Source organism: Calonectris borealis, chromosome 19 (genome assembly GCF_964195595.1).
Source record: "Calonectris borealis chromosome 19, bCalBor7.hap1.2, whole genome shotgun sequence".
In the NCBI taxonomy this organism is placed as follows: Eukaryota; Metazoa; Chordata; class Aves; order Procellariiformes; family Procellariidae; genus Calonectris; species Calonectris borealis.
This window is the reverse complement of record NC_134330.1, coordinates 6,625,831-6,641,099: the sequence shown is the minus strand read 5'-3', so window position 1 is coordinate 6,641,099 and position 15,269 is coordinate 6,625,831. Positions and strand designations below refer to the sequence as shown.

At 43.9% G+C, this 15,269-nt stretch overlaps 1 protein-coding gene across 4 annotated transcripts in view; it reads right to left on the bottom strand.

The window, feature by feature from the left end:
* The window catches only part of MYO1C (myosin IC), a 65,009-nt gene that overhangs the window by 46,566 nt on the left and 3,174 nt on the right, over positions 1 to 15,269 (bottom strand). Inside the window, exon 2 of one of the 4 annotated variants that reach the window (XM_075168765.1) lies at positions 13,651 to 13,852. The exons of 2 other annotated variants lie outside the window; for them this stretch is intronic. In XM_075168765.1, coding sequence (XP_075024866.1) covers positions 13,651 to 13,725 — 75 coding nt within the window. In that variant the 5' untranslated portion in view covers positions 13,726 to 13,852. Of the gene's footprint in view, positions 1 to 11,447; positions 11,546 to 13,650; positions 13,853 to 15,269 lie in introns of those variants that run through there. One more of the 4 variants, XM_075168766.1, reaches the window with a different exon arrangement.

Below are 15,269 nucleotides of genomic sequence, written 5' to 3'. Positions count from 1 at the left end.
GAGGGGAGTGGCAAAGGACAGTGAGTGATGAGCGTTATCTGCTATATATTCACCAATTCCTCTTCTTTGACTCTGTATTTCAAGCCTGACCTCCCTTCCTGCTTTTACTAGCCCCTAGAGGAGGAGGGGAAGGGTGAGCACACAGAACTGGAATTTGAGAGTCCTTCACATTCTCAGGATTCCTGGTGTCTGTGATAGGCAGCATAATGGCAGCACACACTTGTCTGGTGATCTGAAAATTCCACGTTCTGGAGAATTACTGGAACAGCTGATGGGTCGCAGGAGTAGCTACGTGCAGGTATTACCCTGCCCTGCAAAGCTGAACCCCACTATTCCAAAATTCACCAATCCAAGTGCTAACCCATTACTGCCTCTGCTGCTCCAGCTTACCCACTGGGTGATAACCTTTGTGTTTAGTACACCCATTCTAAAGTTGTTTCTTTAATTGCCTTTTGCCAGAATATCTCTTTGGGGGAGGGGGGGATCAATAAAGCATCTAAGAATATGGGCTTGCACTAGCAACTGCCAAGCTTTTTTAGCTTGTTATGAAGCCTCTTTAACCAGAGTGCTAGTATGGTATCAAAAAGGAGTAAAGCTCCAAAATAGTTTCATCGAGCTGCCCACTACAGTGTTAGTAACAATACTCCAAAGAATTCCAGTTCAAACCACTTTTGGTTGCCTTCTACCCTCACAATGAGGCTACAGTCCACTAAATCACATGGAGTTTCAATTCCATCTAGAAATAGAAGTTTCTATTGCAGGATGGCGTTCCCAGATTTTGTTTACTTGGGTGCCACTACTGGTGGTGACAGCAATAGCAGCTACAAATTGCAGGAACCTGCATGTATGCCAGAAAGGGCACACGTCCAGATCCAACCTCTCGCACGAAAGGTTTTGGCAGCAAAATGAATTCCTTCTCCCTTACCCTTTCTGCCTGTGTCGATCACAACGTCATGCTCAGATACCACAACACAGTAACCTTGTCCTACTACCCCACACATATACCTTGCTAAAGAGTCCCACAGGGCCCAAAAGTCCTTCTAAGCTTTAGACCTGTTGAAGAGCAGTGCAAAAGTGGGCATCCCTGCATCCTCAGCTGGGCAGGGTGTCCCCCCTCCAGGCCACCATTGCACTGGCTCTCCCAACCCCCCTCCGCAAACAGCAATGCTCTGGGAAGCGGCAGAGGTGCATCTGCTCCAGAGAGAGCAAAACACACCAGACATCAGTGCCCAACTGGACCCCTCTGACTTGGGCTATGCTCCCCGCTTTGAACCCCAGCCACTCTGCGTGCTGCTCAGGCAAGAGGCAGAACAGACACCAGTTTCTCTTAACTCAATGCTAAGCGTGTTTACCCTGGCTGTCTGTACAAGCATTTACCAGTGCTGCTCTATTCCTGACCTGACACCATGTTAATGGGCAACAGCAACGCAGGCACTCCACGGGCAGATGGTTACTGTACTGCTTAGGAGCTGTAAGAAGTATTATAGCTTGGGAATCCCCATTACAAGAAGTGGAGTGGAGATAGTGTATTCTATTTGTAAATCTTAATAAAGCCAACATTTAGAAGACAACTAATTACCATTTATGTTCCAAACAGCTGGCCTAGCTCCACATCCACAGGCTGGGAGGTTTTAGTGCCAATCAGCCTACACACCAGGGCACAAAAGTCCCCCAGTACGACTGCAGAACCTTCTAGCAAGCTCAAATGTCTCCTCACTACCACTGACTTCAAGGATCAAAAAACAGTAGCATAAGAAGAGAATGGCTACACCAGCCATCATTCCCACAGCATTACATTTACAGACACTTCTCCAAGGCGAAAAGAGCACAGAAAGTGTCCTCCGAGGTGTCCGAGTGCAGTCTCAGGCTGCTGTAAGTTGACCTACACAGCTGACATTACTGTGGTGTAGTGCATTCCCTGTCCCCAGCTGCGTTTGTCCTGGCCCTCTCCCTCTGTACTGGGACCAGTATCTGTTCAGCTCTGTGGTGAGACAGTTCAGGGAACTAAACAAACAGAAAATTTTTTTTCTTTTTTTTTCTTCATCATTGTTCTCCAAATTTTATTTCAATTGATTCACCAACGGGTCAAATGGATGCTGGTGCAGGTACAAGGCAGGGAGTGGAGAACTACAGCAAAACCAATTTAAATAAAACTTCGTGTCAGTATAAGCTTATCTCAGATACTGGGGGAATACATCCTCCCGGCAGGCAAGTAAAGAAAGGGCATTTCATTGAGAGTGACGTGGATGAAGCTCTAAGACTCTCGGGCTGCTTGCTTCGTCCCCTACCCTTTACACATATACATGCCTCCAAATGTTTAAAACCTTGAGAAGTAATGCATGTATATTACCACCACTAGCAGCCTCCGGGACAAGGCCAGGAATGACACTAAAGGCTACAGGACTGTCAGCTGTAGTGTTCCACAGCCAGGAAATCAACAATATAAATTACCTAACTTGACGCATGTGGGTATATATGTCACATCAGATTTGCCAGCAGAAACATGCCTAGCTAATACACTGGTCTGCTATTCAACAAGACTGTGAACAACTGACACTTTTTGGCAGGTGCCTTAGAAATGACGGCTGATGATGCTGGACTCTGCTTGCAAGCACAGAGGAGGGTGGGAGAGGGAAGCTCACTTCACACACTCATCACTGTGCCAGTTACTGACCCAAATGAACCTTCCCATTCCCTATCAATCCGGAAATCTCAATCCAGCCCACACTAAACACTGATTGATTTTCTACTCTAACAAGCACTGTGTCACATTTGTGTTGACTAACCATCAGGCCAGATAAGTGGTTTGCAATTAAGATAATTTGGTTTGGGGCCAGTGAATGTATGGCCTGAAAAGCACTTTCGAGAGTTCAGCACAGTGCTAGAGAGATTAACCAGAGCAATTCACTGCTTGAAACAGAAAGCCAGGTACCAACCCGACAGCTACTTTTAGACCTTTATACCAGAATTTACCTTTCCAGCCTATCCAAAATAAAAAGCAAGATTTGTCACAACGAAACTTTTTCTCAGAAAGTAATAGCTTGCTTGTACAATGCTCGGAAAAGATTTCTTTCTGGACATGTGCACTCAACCTGCAGCAACACTGATTTTCTTCCACTCCACATTTCCACTCAGGTGGCAGTGTGATCCTTTCAGAGCCTACCTATTTCTGATGGCAGACAATGAGTATTTCAGGCAAAAATGCATCTGATGACAGATAGCCAACTTAACTGAAGCCTCTAGAAAAAAAGTAAGCAGTTACATGAGTGCAGCTTTTGAGTTCCATGGACTTCGGCCTGGACATAGTTCACATTCTCATCCTACACGGAGCCACTTTGAGGAATTTTCCTCCCGTTGCAAGCTGAGCTGAGAAAGTGGTTTCGATCGTAGCAGTTGCTAGCAGGTAAATATATTCAGGGCTTAAGGTCGGAAAGAGGTCCCCTATGTCCCCACCTAGACACGGAATCATCAGAGCAGAAACAGACACCTGGCAACCGATCGGGTTTCAGTTTAAAGAGAGCAAGAGATCAAACACCCCCTTTCGCTCTGCAAGTTTTTTTGCATACAGAACTTCACATCTCTCTCAACATTTCCTCTTCACATGGTGCCCTCATGACCAAGCTGCCCGAGCAGCGCTGAAGCCCTCGCTACCTGCCAGGCTCTCAGCACCAGACACCCCCTGCTCTGGTAGCTCTCACCGACACAGTAGAGGAAGGTTTCAAGGTGGTCACTGTCTACACTAATCTCCAGGAAGAGCTGCTCATCTTTGACTCTTTTTTCTTTATTGTTTTGCTCTCCTTTCCCTTATACTTCTTCCTTGTATCAGGACACAGTTATCTCAAATCAGATTAGTTTATACTTGAGACAAATAATGTCTGAAACCTTTACCCAAATATATAAATGGCCCATAACCATCAACCCATGTATTCTTTAATTATATCAGGCAAAAAGAAAAGATTGTGCTCGTATCATTATGTCATCACATGTTTTTCTTAAATGTTCTAGGGACTCGTAACACACCTGTTTTAGAAATACCTCATAGAAGTGTATAAATTATCCCTTCTAATATCCCAAATTGCTCCTAGTTTTCTCTAATCCCTGCATAAGCAGTCACGAGAGCACTGTTTCTTCTGTGAATTGAGGAGACATCTTTTTGGTGATCTTAAAGGACAGTATTTCAAGGTAGCCAACACCTAACTGACAGGCAGCGCAACTGCTCATTTGGACTTCTATAACAACCAAGATTTCAAACAATTTAAAAAAAACGCTTTCTGCTGGAAACCAAAATTGTAAGTGCTGAAACTAAGCACCGAGATAATAAGAGAACCAAGATACAGGCATTTGTCCTTAAGTTATTTCATAAAGCTGAGCTTTAATTTTCTTTAGCTTTGCTAATTATCTGTGGTTCCACTACTTCAGGAGGATGCAGGGACAAAAAAGAGAGCAAAATAAGATGCTCGGATGGTCGGATCTATGATACAGGCTTATTTTCGCCTACCAACCTTTTCTGCCTCCCATGCCTTTTTATCCCCCTCAAACTTTTCCCTTCTTCTTGGCCTCTACTCTTCTTGCTGACCTCCCACACCATTTTGGCCTCCCACTCCTTTTCAGTCTCTGCTTTTCTTATTGGTCTCCCAGCCTTCTTCAGCCTCCACTTTTCTTTCTGGCCTCCCACACATTTTTGGCCTCTACTTTTCTTTCAGACTCCCACCCCTTCAGCCAGCACAAAATATTCAAATCCCCTTAAGGTTATGAATATGTAAGTTCCCTATGCAATCAACAGCATCTCACCTTGATATGTGCATCCATACTTTGACTTCTCCTTCTACACCCTAGCTGACCAGAAACAAGCTAGCTTCCATGTAGACATCCTGCAGTCATAACAGCACGATTTTCCGCCCAAGGAAGCATGCTGGCTCTCTCAGTAACTCTAAATCCTGCTAGGATTCTCATAGCACTGTACAGTTAATTGTGTTAATGGAGGTAAAAAAGTAAAACATGAGAAATTCTGAGATGGTAAAAATCAGAGTTTCAGAGGAACGCTTTCATAAGGTTTAGGGGTGATGCAAATCCCAACCATGCTTGTTTAAACAAATATAGATGTTCTAAGCTTTGCTAACGGCTCCGTAAGTTGCTTTCTGGTTCCTATCCACCAGCTTTCTGGATAGAAGATCGGCAAGATTAAAGTTAAAAATCATCTGCATTCCCACAGAGTGCTACGATCAGGCACACAAAAACACACTCTGTACTCCTCTGCAGAACTTGCTTTTGACCCCCTCCCCCAACTTCAAGAGCAACAAATCCATGCACAAATAAAATGGGGATTTTGGAAGTCACATATTTTGTATTTGCCCTCATTTTCACACGAGACCTTAAGTTTTCCTTTCTATTTTCAAACAAGATTGTGGCCAAAAAAGCTTGGGACTTTAGGAGAAATAAAAAATATACATTTTGAATACACTATTCAAAATGCAGTGTTTGGTTTACTTGAGAAATACGATAGGTATTTTTTTTGTTTGTTGTTTTTGGAAAGGTGCAACAGATATAAAGGCAGTTCTTCATTATACATTACTATGCTTTTCCAGTAATCATATTGCTCTGAATCTTCTCTTCCAAGTTGCAGTATTTTTTAATTACGTGGTACTTAGTAGCTCTGAAGGAAAACGAAACAGAACTGACTACAAAATTCAGAAATGCATAAATTTCAAAAAGAAGATCTGAAATATCTTCAAAAGTTACATTTTAACAGTCCAAACACTCTTCCCACACTGTCCCTTCACACGCGAGTCAGGCACGCTTAGCTGCCCCCACTCCATTCCCGCATGAACAAACCGATGGAGAAACCCTATTATATTGCATTGTGTGCACCTGGCATTGTTTGTTCAATATGCCAAAAAACAAGCCGGTATACAAACCTTGGTTGTTATTATAATCTTAATAGATGTAATGGGTGGGTAAGAAAGCTACCTGTAACATCCGTGAGAAAATAATGTGTTAACACAAAACAGCAGATAAACAGTCAAGAAAAGGCAGAAAACTGCTCGCAACTGAACTTCAGTGCTCACATAAAATAAGGCAAAAGAAACATCTGTTTTGCTATCTAAGTTCCAATTCTGTCAGAGAGAGAATTCCTGGCTTCCTGGTGCAAAGGTGTGGCTTTCCCTCCCAAGATGCACAAGAGGCAATTCTGAAGAGACTCCAAAAATCTTAAGAGTACAAGACAACCTGTTATTTAAAACAACAAGATGTGCGGATAGAGAACAAGGCTTTCTAGTCTCTAATTTGGAAGGTTCAATAAAACTCTAAGAAAAAAACCAACAATAATTTTGGGCAATAATCTTCCCTCTTCTCAAAACTGCACCATTGGACACATCAGCCTTTGCTGCAGATCACAACCTAAATTGCAGAAATACTACTCATAATGCAACATCGTGTAGTGGTGCAAATATGTATCAGTTTTTGTTTTTTAAAAATGTTGATCATAGTGCCTTGTAATGTGTGGAACTGCATATTTTAGTTATTAAAGTTAGCAAACAAGTCTGGCTGTTAAAGTCATTTCCCTGAGTAAACAATGACTCAGTCTGGACTGTATAATGTAGAAGTTATTAGTTACTGTTAGCAAGTTTAAAAAAAACAACTCGCAACACTATACAAAGACATACTTCAGAATGGAAAATAGTTTTCCTCCTACTTCTATGGTTCCAGTTATACTGTTTCAGTGGAATTTAGTTTTCTCAAAAGCTAAACAGATCACTATCTCCTTATTATACAACTGGACATTGACTTAACTGGACCCGTCAGCCACGAACAATAAGCACTGTGAGAGAGCTGAGTTTACTCTCTTTTCTGTTCTCAGTTTGCCATTATAACTCTGAAGTAAAGATGATTCTTTCTTGGACAGGCATATCCCACAGACCAGGCAGCAAGTGGTAATGAAAACAGATGTAAAATATTGAGGATATGGTAAAAAAGAAAAAAAGGCAATTGTAAGCCCACTGAAATCCTCTGACAAACACTGGTCTCTAGTTGATTTACAGCTCCTTCGGTAATCCTCCTCTTCATCAGTAAAATGGACAAATACACCTGGTGATTGTCAGCTGGCATAAGGCACCACAGATCACTTTAACTAATGAAATGCAACCTCAGCTGCTAAGATGCAAAGACTTCCCTGAAGTCTTAAAACCACTACAAAGGCTGTTCTCCAGCTACGGGTACGTGCTGTCTCAAAGATTAGGACCACATCTCTGTATTACCTTTTGTAAGGGTGAAATCTCTGGTCAAATATAAGAACACTACAAGGAAATACAGAGTCAAACATCCATGGTAAGCTTTCACCAGAAAAGTGCCTCCAAAAGAAATTACTGAAATCATAATTTAAAGGCACAGCCTTTTAAAGCAGCTATAGCTTATAAGGTCCAGTCTGCATCCAAACAGCAGGCTGAATGCCATCGCAACTGTGTTTTTGTCCACATGCACCTTTTTGCCCAGCAGTGATTTTAGAAAGCTCTTTTATGGAGAAAGAAAAAAAGCATATCTGTTTGGGGCAGCGGGGATAGAAGTTTTTTTTTGTCATTCATAGACTATCCACTTCCTGGCAAAAATCAGAACACATTTTGACATAACATTCTTTGCCACCAGCAATTACACTGCCCAACTGGTAACAAAACTTTCCAATAACTGCAGGCTGCTGTATTTTCCAGCTCCAGGACCTTATTGCCTAGAAGGCAAACACTGTAGCACTCCAAAGGTACTGCCAAATGCTAAAAATCTATGTCCATTTATTATCAGCTGCACTGAATTACAGGAAGGGCGGTGGCCAAGCTGGACCAAGGTCAATGTACCGGTTAAAGGGCTGCAAGTGTCCCAGTGAAGAACAGCTAGCTGGTCATTCACATGTGACCAAGTGCTTTCCTAAAGAAAAAAGCTGCCAGGGAGAGCTATCCATGCATGCATGAATGTCACAGGAGTTCTAAATACTAACCTTTATCGCCTTCCAGTACAGGAATTTAATATAGGACAGACTGTACTGAACATATATATTAAACAGAAAAGGTACTGGCCCTGATGCTCCTTATTGTATTGAAGAGTATTTAAAAAATGCAGGGCAGGGCTTTAAAGAATACCAGACCTTCTACCCCCACAGAACATGATTCAGTTGCAACAAATTACTTGAGATTTGTCCACTCAGAACCTTCTGTCATAACAAACTTTGTTAGCCTTTCACATTTACTTATACTGCTTGCTTACATCTTTATTAATGCTTTCTGGGAAGAGCTGGCCACCTACCCCACTAATGCATCAACAAGGAGTAAATTATGCAGAGGAGGGCACAAAATACATAGCAGGATATTTTCCAGCAGAGAGATCATTCCATCCAGACAGAGGCACAGTAAAAGCGGCTCCCTCCGGGCAGAAAAATAACTGTGTTACCATCTCGCAGGAGGACAACCCATGCAAACCTCATCCACTGGAAAAGATGATAGAAGGTTAGATGTATGGTTTCTGTTGAAGTCAGGGATAATAATCCTAGTCAAAGCCAACCACATCACTCATGAGTTGGTTACAAAGCAGTAAAGCAGTATACACACAGTAAAACCCCTGACAGAAGACAAACACATGCTATCATTGCAATCGCTTTGTGCCAGTACAAAGCACTGCTGCTACCAACGGAGCAGTCCTCACCTGATCCCAGCCATTTCTTCCCGTGCCATCGTATTCTTTGTGCAGGCGGAGATATTCACGTGCTCACACGATGAGTTGAGCTGGGAAACTGCTCCAGACAAATTACCTGTTTGTTTTGCCTACTCAGTTTTAATTTGGATTGGTTCTGAAAAGTTAACCACGTTTGACTGTCACCGATACAGGGAAGCCAAAGCACAACATAAATGGTTTTCCCCACAGCAACATTTTGGAAACTTATAAATACGCCTTTATAAATGGTCCTTTAGCTTGTACGAAAGGACAAATGATTTAGTTACATTTGCATCACTTACAAAGGGCAGTAGGACACACCATCCTTAGGAAAATCCGCTGTGCTTTAAGTTCTCTCCACCTCCTTTTCTGCAGCACCAGTAACACATTGCGTTTTTCCAAATATAAATTTGTCCTACAGAAGGCATTAGTTATTTGAAAGCACCCCGTCAAGAGTCCTCACTCGTTACTCCTTCAAACTGGGAGGCAAAGTGCTCTAGCCCAGTGATCCTTAACATTTTGCATGCTGGAACTATTCAAAACTGCCAGATGAGAGCACTTGGCTGAGGGAGGGGGCAATGGACTGAAACGCACAGCAGCTATAGTTTATATGTTGCTCTGTGACTGTGGCCAGCTGCTGCAGTTTGTTTCTCCTGCATTTGGTGCAGACTGTCCATTTTGACAGGGTAAAGGAATTTGTGCAGTTCCTAGAAAGCATGCAGTTCCCAACACAGTAAGGCTAGGTCCTATCAGCAACACGACACTACAAACAACAGAAAAATCCCGAATGTCTGAATAGTACTGGAACAAGACTAATACTATCTTACCTTTGCGTAAAGGCATCCACAGAGTTTGAGCTTATTCGTAGAAAGGAATGCCATATTTAATCTGTTATTAAGCTTCCTTCGCCCCCAGTTTTCTACTGTCCTTCCTCCAGTGGGCATAGATCAAATTTAAAAAAAAAAAAAACACAACAACTTCTACCTGGCTTGAACGATTTTGTGGGATCTATATGATTTCTCTTATAGATATTATAAATTCTGAAGGCACATCATAAATCATAAGTTTTTTTGCTATTAGTTATGCAAAAGACAACAGAAATTCCACACTCTGGATCCTGAGTCACACGGGATCTCTCACTCCCTCAGTATATTATGATTCAGACTTTTTTTAAAAAAAAAGATCTATCCTTTATGTCATGCTAAATTAGGATAGCATGCGTACAGTCTAGCACTCCATTGGTCCCTGCCAGGCAGAATAGAAGACGAGATTTGTATTTACACTGGTTCTCCCTAAAACATAGGTTTATATCCAGTATCAAAACTGAAAATCCTTAAGTGTTATGACAGTGGTTGCCATACCAGGGCCTACCGTAAAAATTAAGAACTCATCAGTTCTGTAAGCCTTAGGCAGTTTCTAAAGGAGTTTTGAAAAGCTGCTGACAACTGGTAATTATCTATTGCTCCAAAAGGAGATGAAAGAAAAATGCCTTTCTTCCCAATTACTCTAAGATGTGGTTCTGCTTTCATGGCTTGTCCCACCAACCAAGCAAATTTTCTCATTTGTCACTTTCTAAAACTAGGCAGCTGCCATCTACAAGTAGTTCTGGAGAAGCCTTCCACCTCAAGCAACAGTCACAGAAAGAATAAATACCAGAACAATCTCTGTATCCTATCTCAGAATCATTTTTGTTCTGTAATCCTCCCAAACACGAGGATGCAGATCAAGCCAGCTTACTTGGAAAGTTCAAGTTACTAGAATGAGACATCCATTCAGCACAGAGTCAGATTCCTTCCATAAATCACTGTCACTTAAAGCGATTAACTTCAGGTATATTAGAAAAGGGAAAAACTGGCGTAGAAAGTAGCACAACGGATGGGGATCCTCAAGTCTCAGTGGGGATACAGACCTGTGGTCTAAGCTGGAGGAGTTATGGTGTTTGACAACATCTCCACCTCTAAGAGAGGGCTAAACACACCGAGCTTTCTTCATGAAGTGCTTTTAGGCACCTGTGCAAGCACTGGCAAACAAGGAAGAATTATTCCAGTATAAATGTAAGTGCTATCCGCAGCAGGGCATATAACCAGTAAACACACAACAACCAACAGGAGAACGTATAAAACAAGTCAGGTGTGTACAGAAAGCCATTCTTCAGAAGAACAAGGCAGGACCTCCCCGACACACCGGCCACGTTTCAGCTCAGGAGCAGTCTTTCTCCTGCCCCCACGCCCAGCCACACCCGTCCTCACTCCAGCTCCCGCTCCCCACGCGAGCCTCGGCAGGCGGCACCCCGTTCCCGGCGGGGGGCTCGCTGCATTCGGGGTGCGATCAGGGAAGCGTTACCGGAGCGTATTTAGTAACGTTACGGAAGGGGAGGGGAGGGACTCCTCCGGGCTGCCGGGGACACGCCGTGCAGCCGCCAGGATGCTGTGAAAGGGTCATTTGTTTCTACCGTGGAAATTTCAGAGTTTCCGGGAAGGTCGCTGACTTCGGGGGAACGGCCGAGCCGCGGCCGTCCGCCCTCTCCCGGGCGCCGTCCGGTGCCGCCCCCGGCTCCCCTCTGCACCTCCCGGCGCGGCCCCCGAGCCGGCAGCGTGCTCCCGGCAGCCCGCGGCCATGTGGCCGAGCCCCGGCGCCTTTCGGCGAGCGCGGGGCGGCGGATCGCGGCCGCGGCCACCCCTCCCTCGAGCTGCGGCCGGCCCGGCCCGGCCCTCCCGCGGGCAGGCCGCTCGGCCCCCGCTCCGCGCCCCGCTCACCTGCGCTCCGCGCCCCCCCCGGGACGCGCGGCTCGGGGCCCTGCGGCGGCTCCGCGAGCGCCTCGGCGCCGACTGCCCACGGGAGCCCGCGCCGCGCCGCTAGTGAGCATGTCCGAGCGCCGGGCATGCGGAGTGCGGGCGGTGAGGCCGCGGCCCTGCCTCCGCCCTCACCTGCCGTCAGCTCCGCGGGGCGGGCCGCGGCCGCCCAGCCCGGCCGCTCCCCGCCGCCGCCCGCGTCGGCGCCGCGCAGGGCCCCGCAGCCCCGGGAGCCCTCCGCCCGTCGCGGAGCGCAGGGCGCGGGATCCCGCTCGCACCGAGCATCGCTCAGGACAGCGGAACGCTGCCGGTCAGCCCCTCCGCCAGGCCGGTCCGCGCCCCTCTCGCTTGGGAGTGCAGACGCGCCAGTCCCCGCCGGGCGCACAACAGATAAACCCCGCACACCGATGATAATTTCACCGTCCCCTCCCCACCGACGTGTGGGAATCACCAAAAGTGTATCTCTCCGAGAAGGACGAAGGGTTCAGTTCACTCTGGAGGGATTCCCCAGAGCCAGAGCGAACCCAGGTAACCATCCACTCTGTGCAGTAACACGCACCTCGGTTCGTCTCGCACACCTGTGAAATACCGGAGGCAGCCTAGCCAGGACCCGCAGGAAATTCTGCACATGGTTTAATTCTAACCGACTGAAGCATACGGAGCTGAAACAGTAAAGCTCTGCACTTTCCATTCCTGCAGCAGTTTAAAGTATCTTCAGCTAGCAGCTTCTGTTTGTATTAAAGCACAGTACATCAAAAACTACTTTTCTCTGGCCATTGCCGCAGCACCAACAAATACAGACCTTGACAAATACAGACTGCTGTTCTCAAAGTAACAAATTACAGTTTTATGGACTGTTAATAAGTATTTAAAACTTTTTAGAAAGCTGAACTAATAGCTTTTCTCTCTCTGATGTCTCCCCCAGGATCCTGGCACATGCTATTTGGGATAAGGTTTAAAGGAGCAATTCCCTCTGGGAAAGACAATTCAGTCCAGCCAGTGTCCTCTGCTGTCACTGCAAATAAGTCAGTAACATTCCCGGACCATTTACTGGAAACCAAAGAATACCACAATTGCCACTATCTCCTCTTATGACAAGGCAGAGCTCTCAGGTTTTTCTGAAGTAAAATGACTCTGCCTAACGATTGTGTAATGCACACAGTAAATGTCTTAGCTAATTTTCAGATCGAGTTTCAGATTACTTACTAGAAAGACAATGCTAGGAAACGGGAGCAACATGCACAGATGTGCACTTCAGTACATGATGGCTCTGCCCAGAGCAATCTGCTACCAGAACTGAAGATATATTGAACAGTTTATAAGTACCTATGACAGATATAAATTCACAGTTGCATTTAGGTACATTTAAACATAAAGAGGATTTAAAAAAGTTTTTACACCGTTCCTTCTCTTTAGACTCCTTTAATTAAAAAGTATACAAATCCAATTAGAAAATATTCTGAAGCAAAACACACAGAATGGCCATTCATTCCAAGTACTGAAAACTAAAATTATTCTTAGAAAAGTACCATGTCTTTCTTAACTATTTACATCTATCACGTCAAACCAGAAATAACCAGCTCATGGATTTTCCATTTGCTTACAAACAAACCCTAAACCCAGGTCAATAAAAGTCACAAGTTAACAGAATACTCAGTTCCTCAAGATATTAATAACAGTCCCTTAATATGTTCCTCTACCACTGAATTTTTGATGTGTGAACCTTCCTATAACATTCAGGGCATGAATCCAGTGACAATATGAACAATCGATATTGAAGAGGATCAAAATACTCTTTTCAAAGCTGTTTCCCTTCCTTTGTAGTTTGAAAGTGCTTCCAGAATTCTGATAGAATGAACACGGCCAGGCCAAACACCAACTGCAAGTCACACCAACTTTGGTACACTGAAGTATTTCTAAAGGACATACACTAATAATTTTCTAAACTCCCAGTCACTTAATATTAACATTCATTGCTACTAATTTCATCCTAGTGAGAGAAAAATGTTCACAACACAGCTACAGTCACTCCAATGACCAACAAGTCTTGCAGAAGCCTCGTATTTTTGCACCAGCATTTCTCAGTTCAGAACAATGGTGACGAAGTTGGTTATCATGTAACTAACAGTACAAGAAGGGAAAAGAGAACAATAAAAAACAGGCTTACAGTCTTGCGTTCTCCATTGCGACTAACCACGCGGATGATTTCTCCTGTAGGAATACGTTCAATTTGCAGTTCCATTTTTCCAAGGTAAGTTAGTAAATCTCTCTATTCTTTACGGATAGTTCTGATTTCAAAGCACAGCAGCAGAACTCCCCGAGCAGTCTGGGAGAAGACCTTGACTAACTGCAATCTTTGCTTCAGAGCCCTGTTGTGAGAGGAAGAGATGAACCTCTGTATTTATACTAAGTGTAGGTGTGAGCTGAAACAACAATTAAGTTCAAGACTAGTTTCCACTAGTTACAATGTGTCAAGACAGTTCCAAGAAGCCTAAATTTATGTTCGTGTTTATTGCCGCAAACTTTGTTGATGTTCCATTTCAGTCCCAGCGGACTTAGAACAGTCAAGTCGCTGCGGATGCCGTTTCATAGGTATTAGCACGAAACAATCACACAGTAAACTTTACACACCTACCAAGAGATTTTATGTAGAAAAGAGTCTTCACCTTCGCCTCCAAGATACTTGGTTTAGAGATAGAGCAATAGAAAATACTGATTGCTCCCATGGTAACTACAGGAAGTTCTTCAAATTACTGCAGAATTAAATAATTATTAAATGAATCCTTGAGTAGCTAACTCATCATGACAAAAGAAATTAACTTGCACATGTTTCTGCACTAAAATTCCTACTATCAACATGATAAAAATAATCTGGTGAACACTGGTTTAAGTGCAATTACAGAGCTTTACTATAGCCATGTCATCCATTAATGCAATATCTAGACCTATGACCCCTCCACACACCCCCAACAGATGCAGATATCCTGCCAATGTCGGGGGCGGGGGGGAGGGGGGAATCAATCTAAATATCAGGTATTTTAAGACTTGCTGTTAGGGGACAATTCCTTCTGTCTTCTTGGAATAGCCAAATTTGAATTTTCAACTCTACTACAAATCCAGATGATACTGCTTGTCAAAAAAACTGCCTAGATTAACAAGCACCTGGCCATTCAAGAGCAGATACAGAGAATACCATTCTGTTCAGTAACTGAAAAGAAATGGCCTGTCACTGTTCTGTGTTTCGTACCTGGAATTATTCTTATACTTCCCTTAGCTGTTACAGACAAGATTGTTCCAGTCCAACAATTGTTTCCTTGACCACTTACTTCCCAATATAGGGTTCTACTGAAAAAGAGATTTTATCATATTTAAAAAAACCATCACTGTCACTTCCCCAAACAAAACCTACTCAGTAATACGGAGCAATACCTAGCCTATCTTATCCACCCTTCCTATATAGAGGAATTAAAGATCAGTAGTCTAGAACATGAGGGCTGTTTAACTGGAATGATTTCTGGGATGCAGACACCAGAATTACGTGCAAAAAAACTTCTGAAAATGGGCTACAAGTAAGTGAGAACAAGAGGAAAAAAAGAAAAGGATAAAGGAACTAGAAAGAGGCTGAAGAAAAAGATACATATAAAAGAGAGAACAAAATAGAAGAGGGAAGAGAGGAACATAGTGTGGTCTCTGCCAAGACCAAGCAGTAGACTTTAAAACCACAGTTACAGTAAAGCTCATATTTGATAAACAATGCCGAAATATTCCCTACTAGGGCTGATGTCT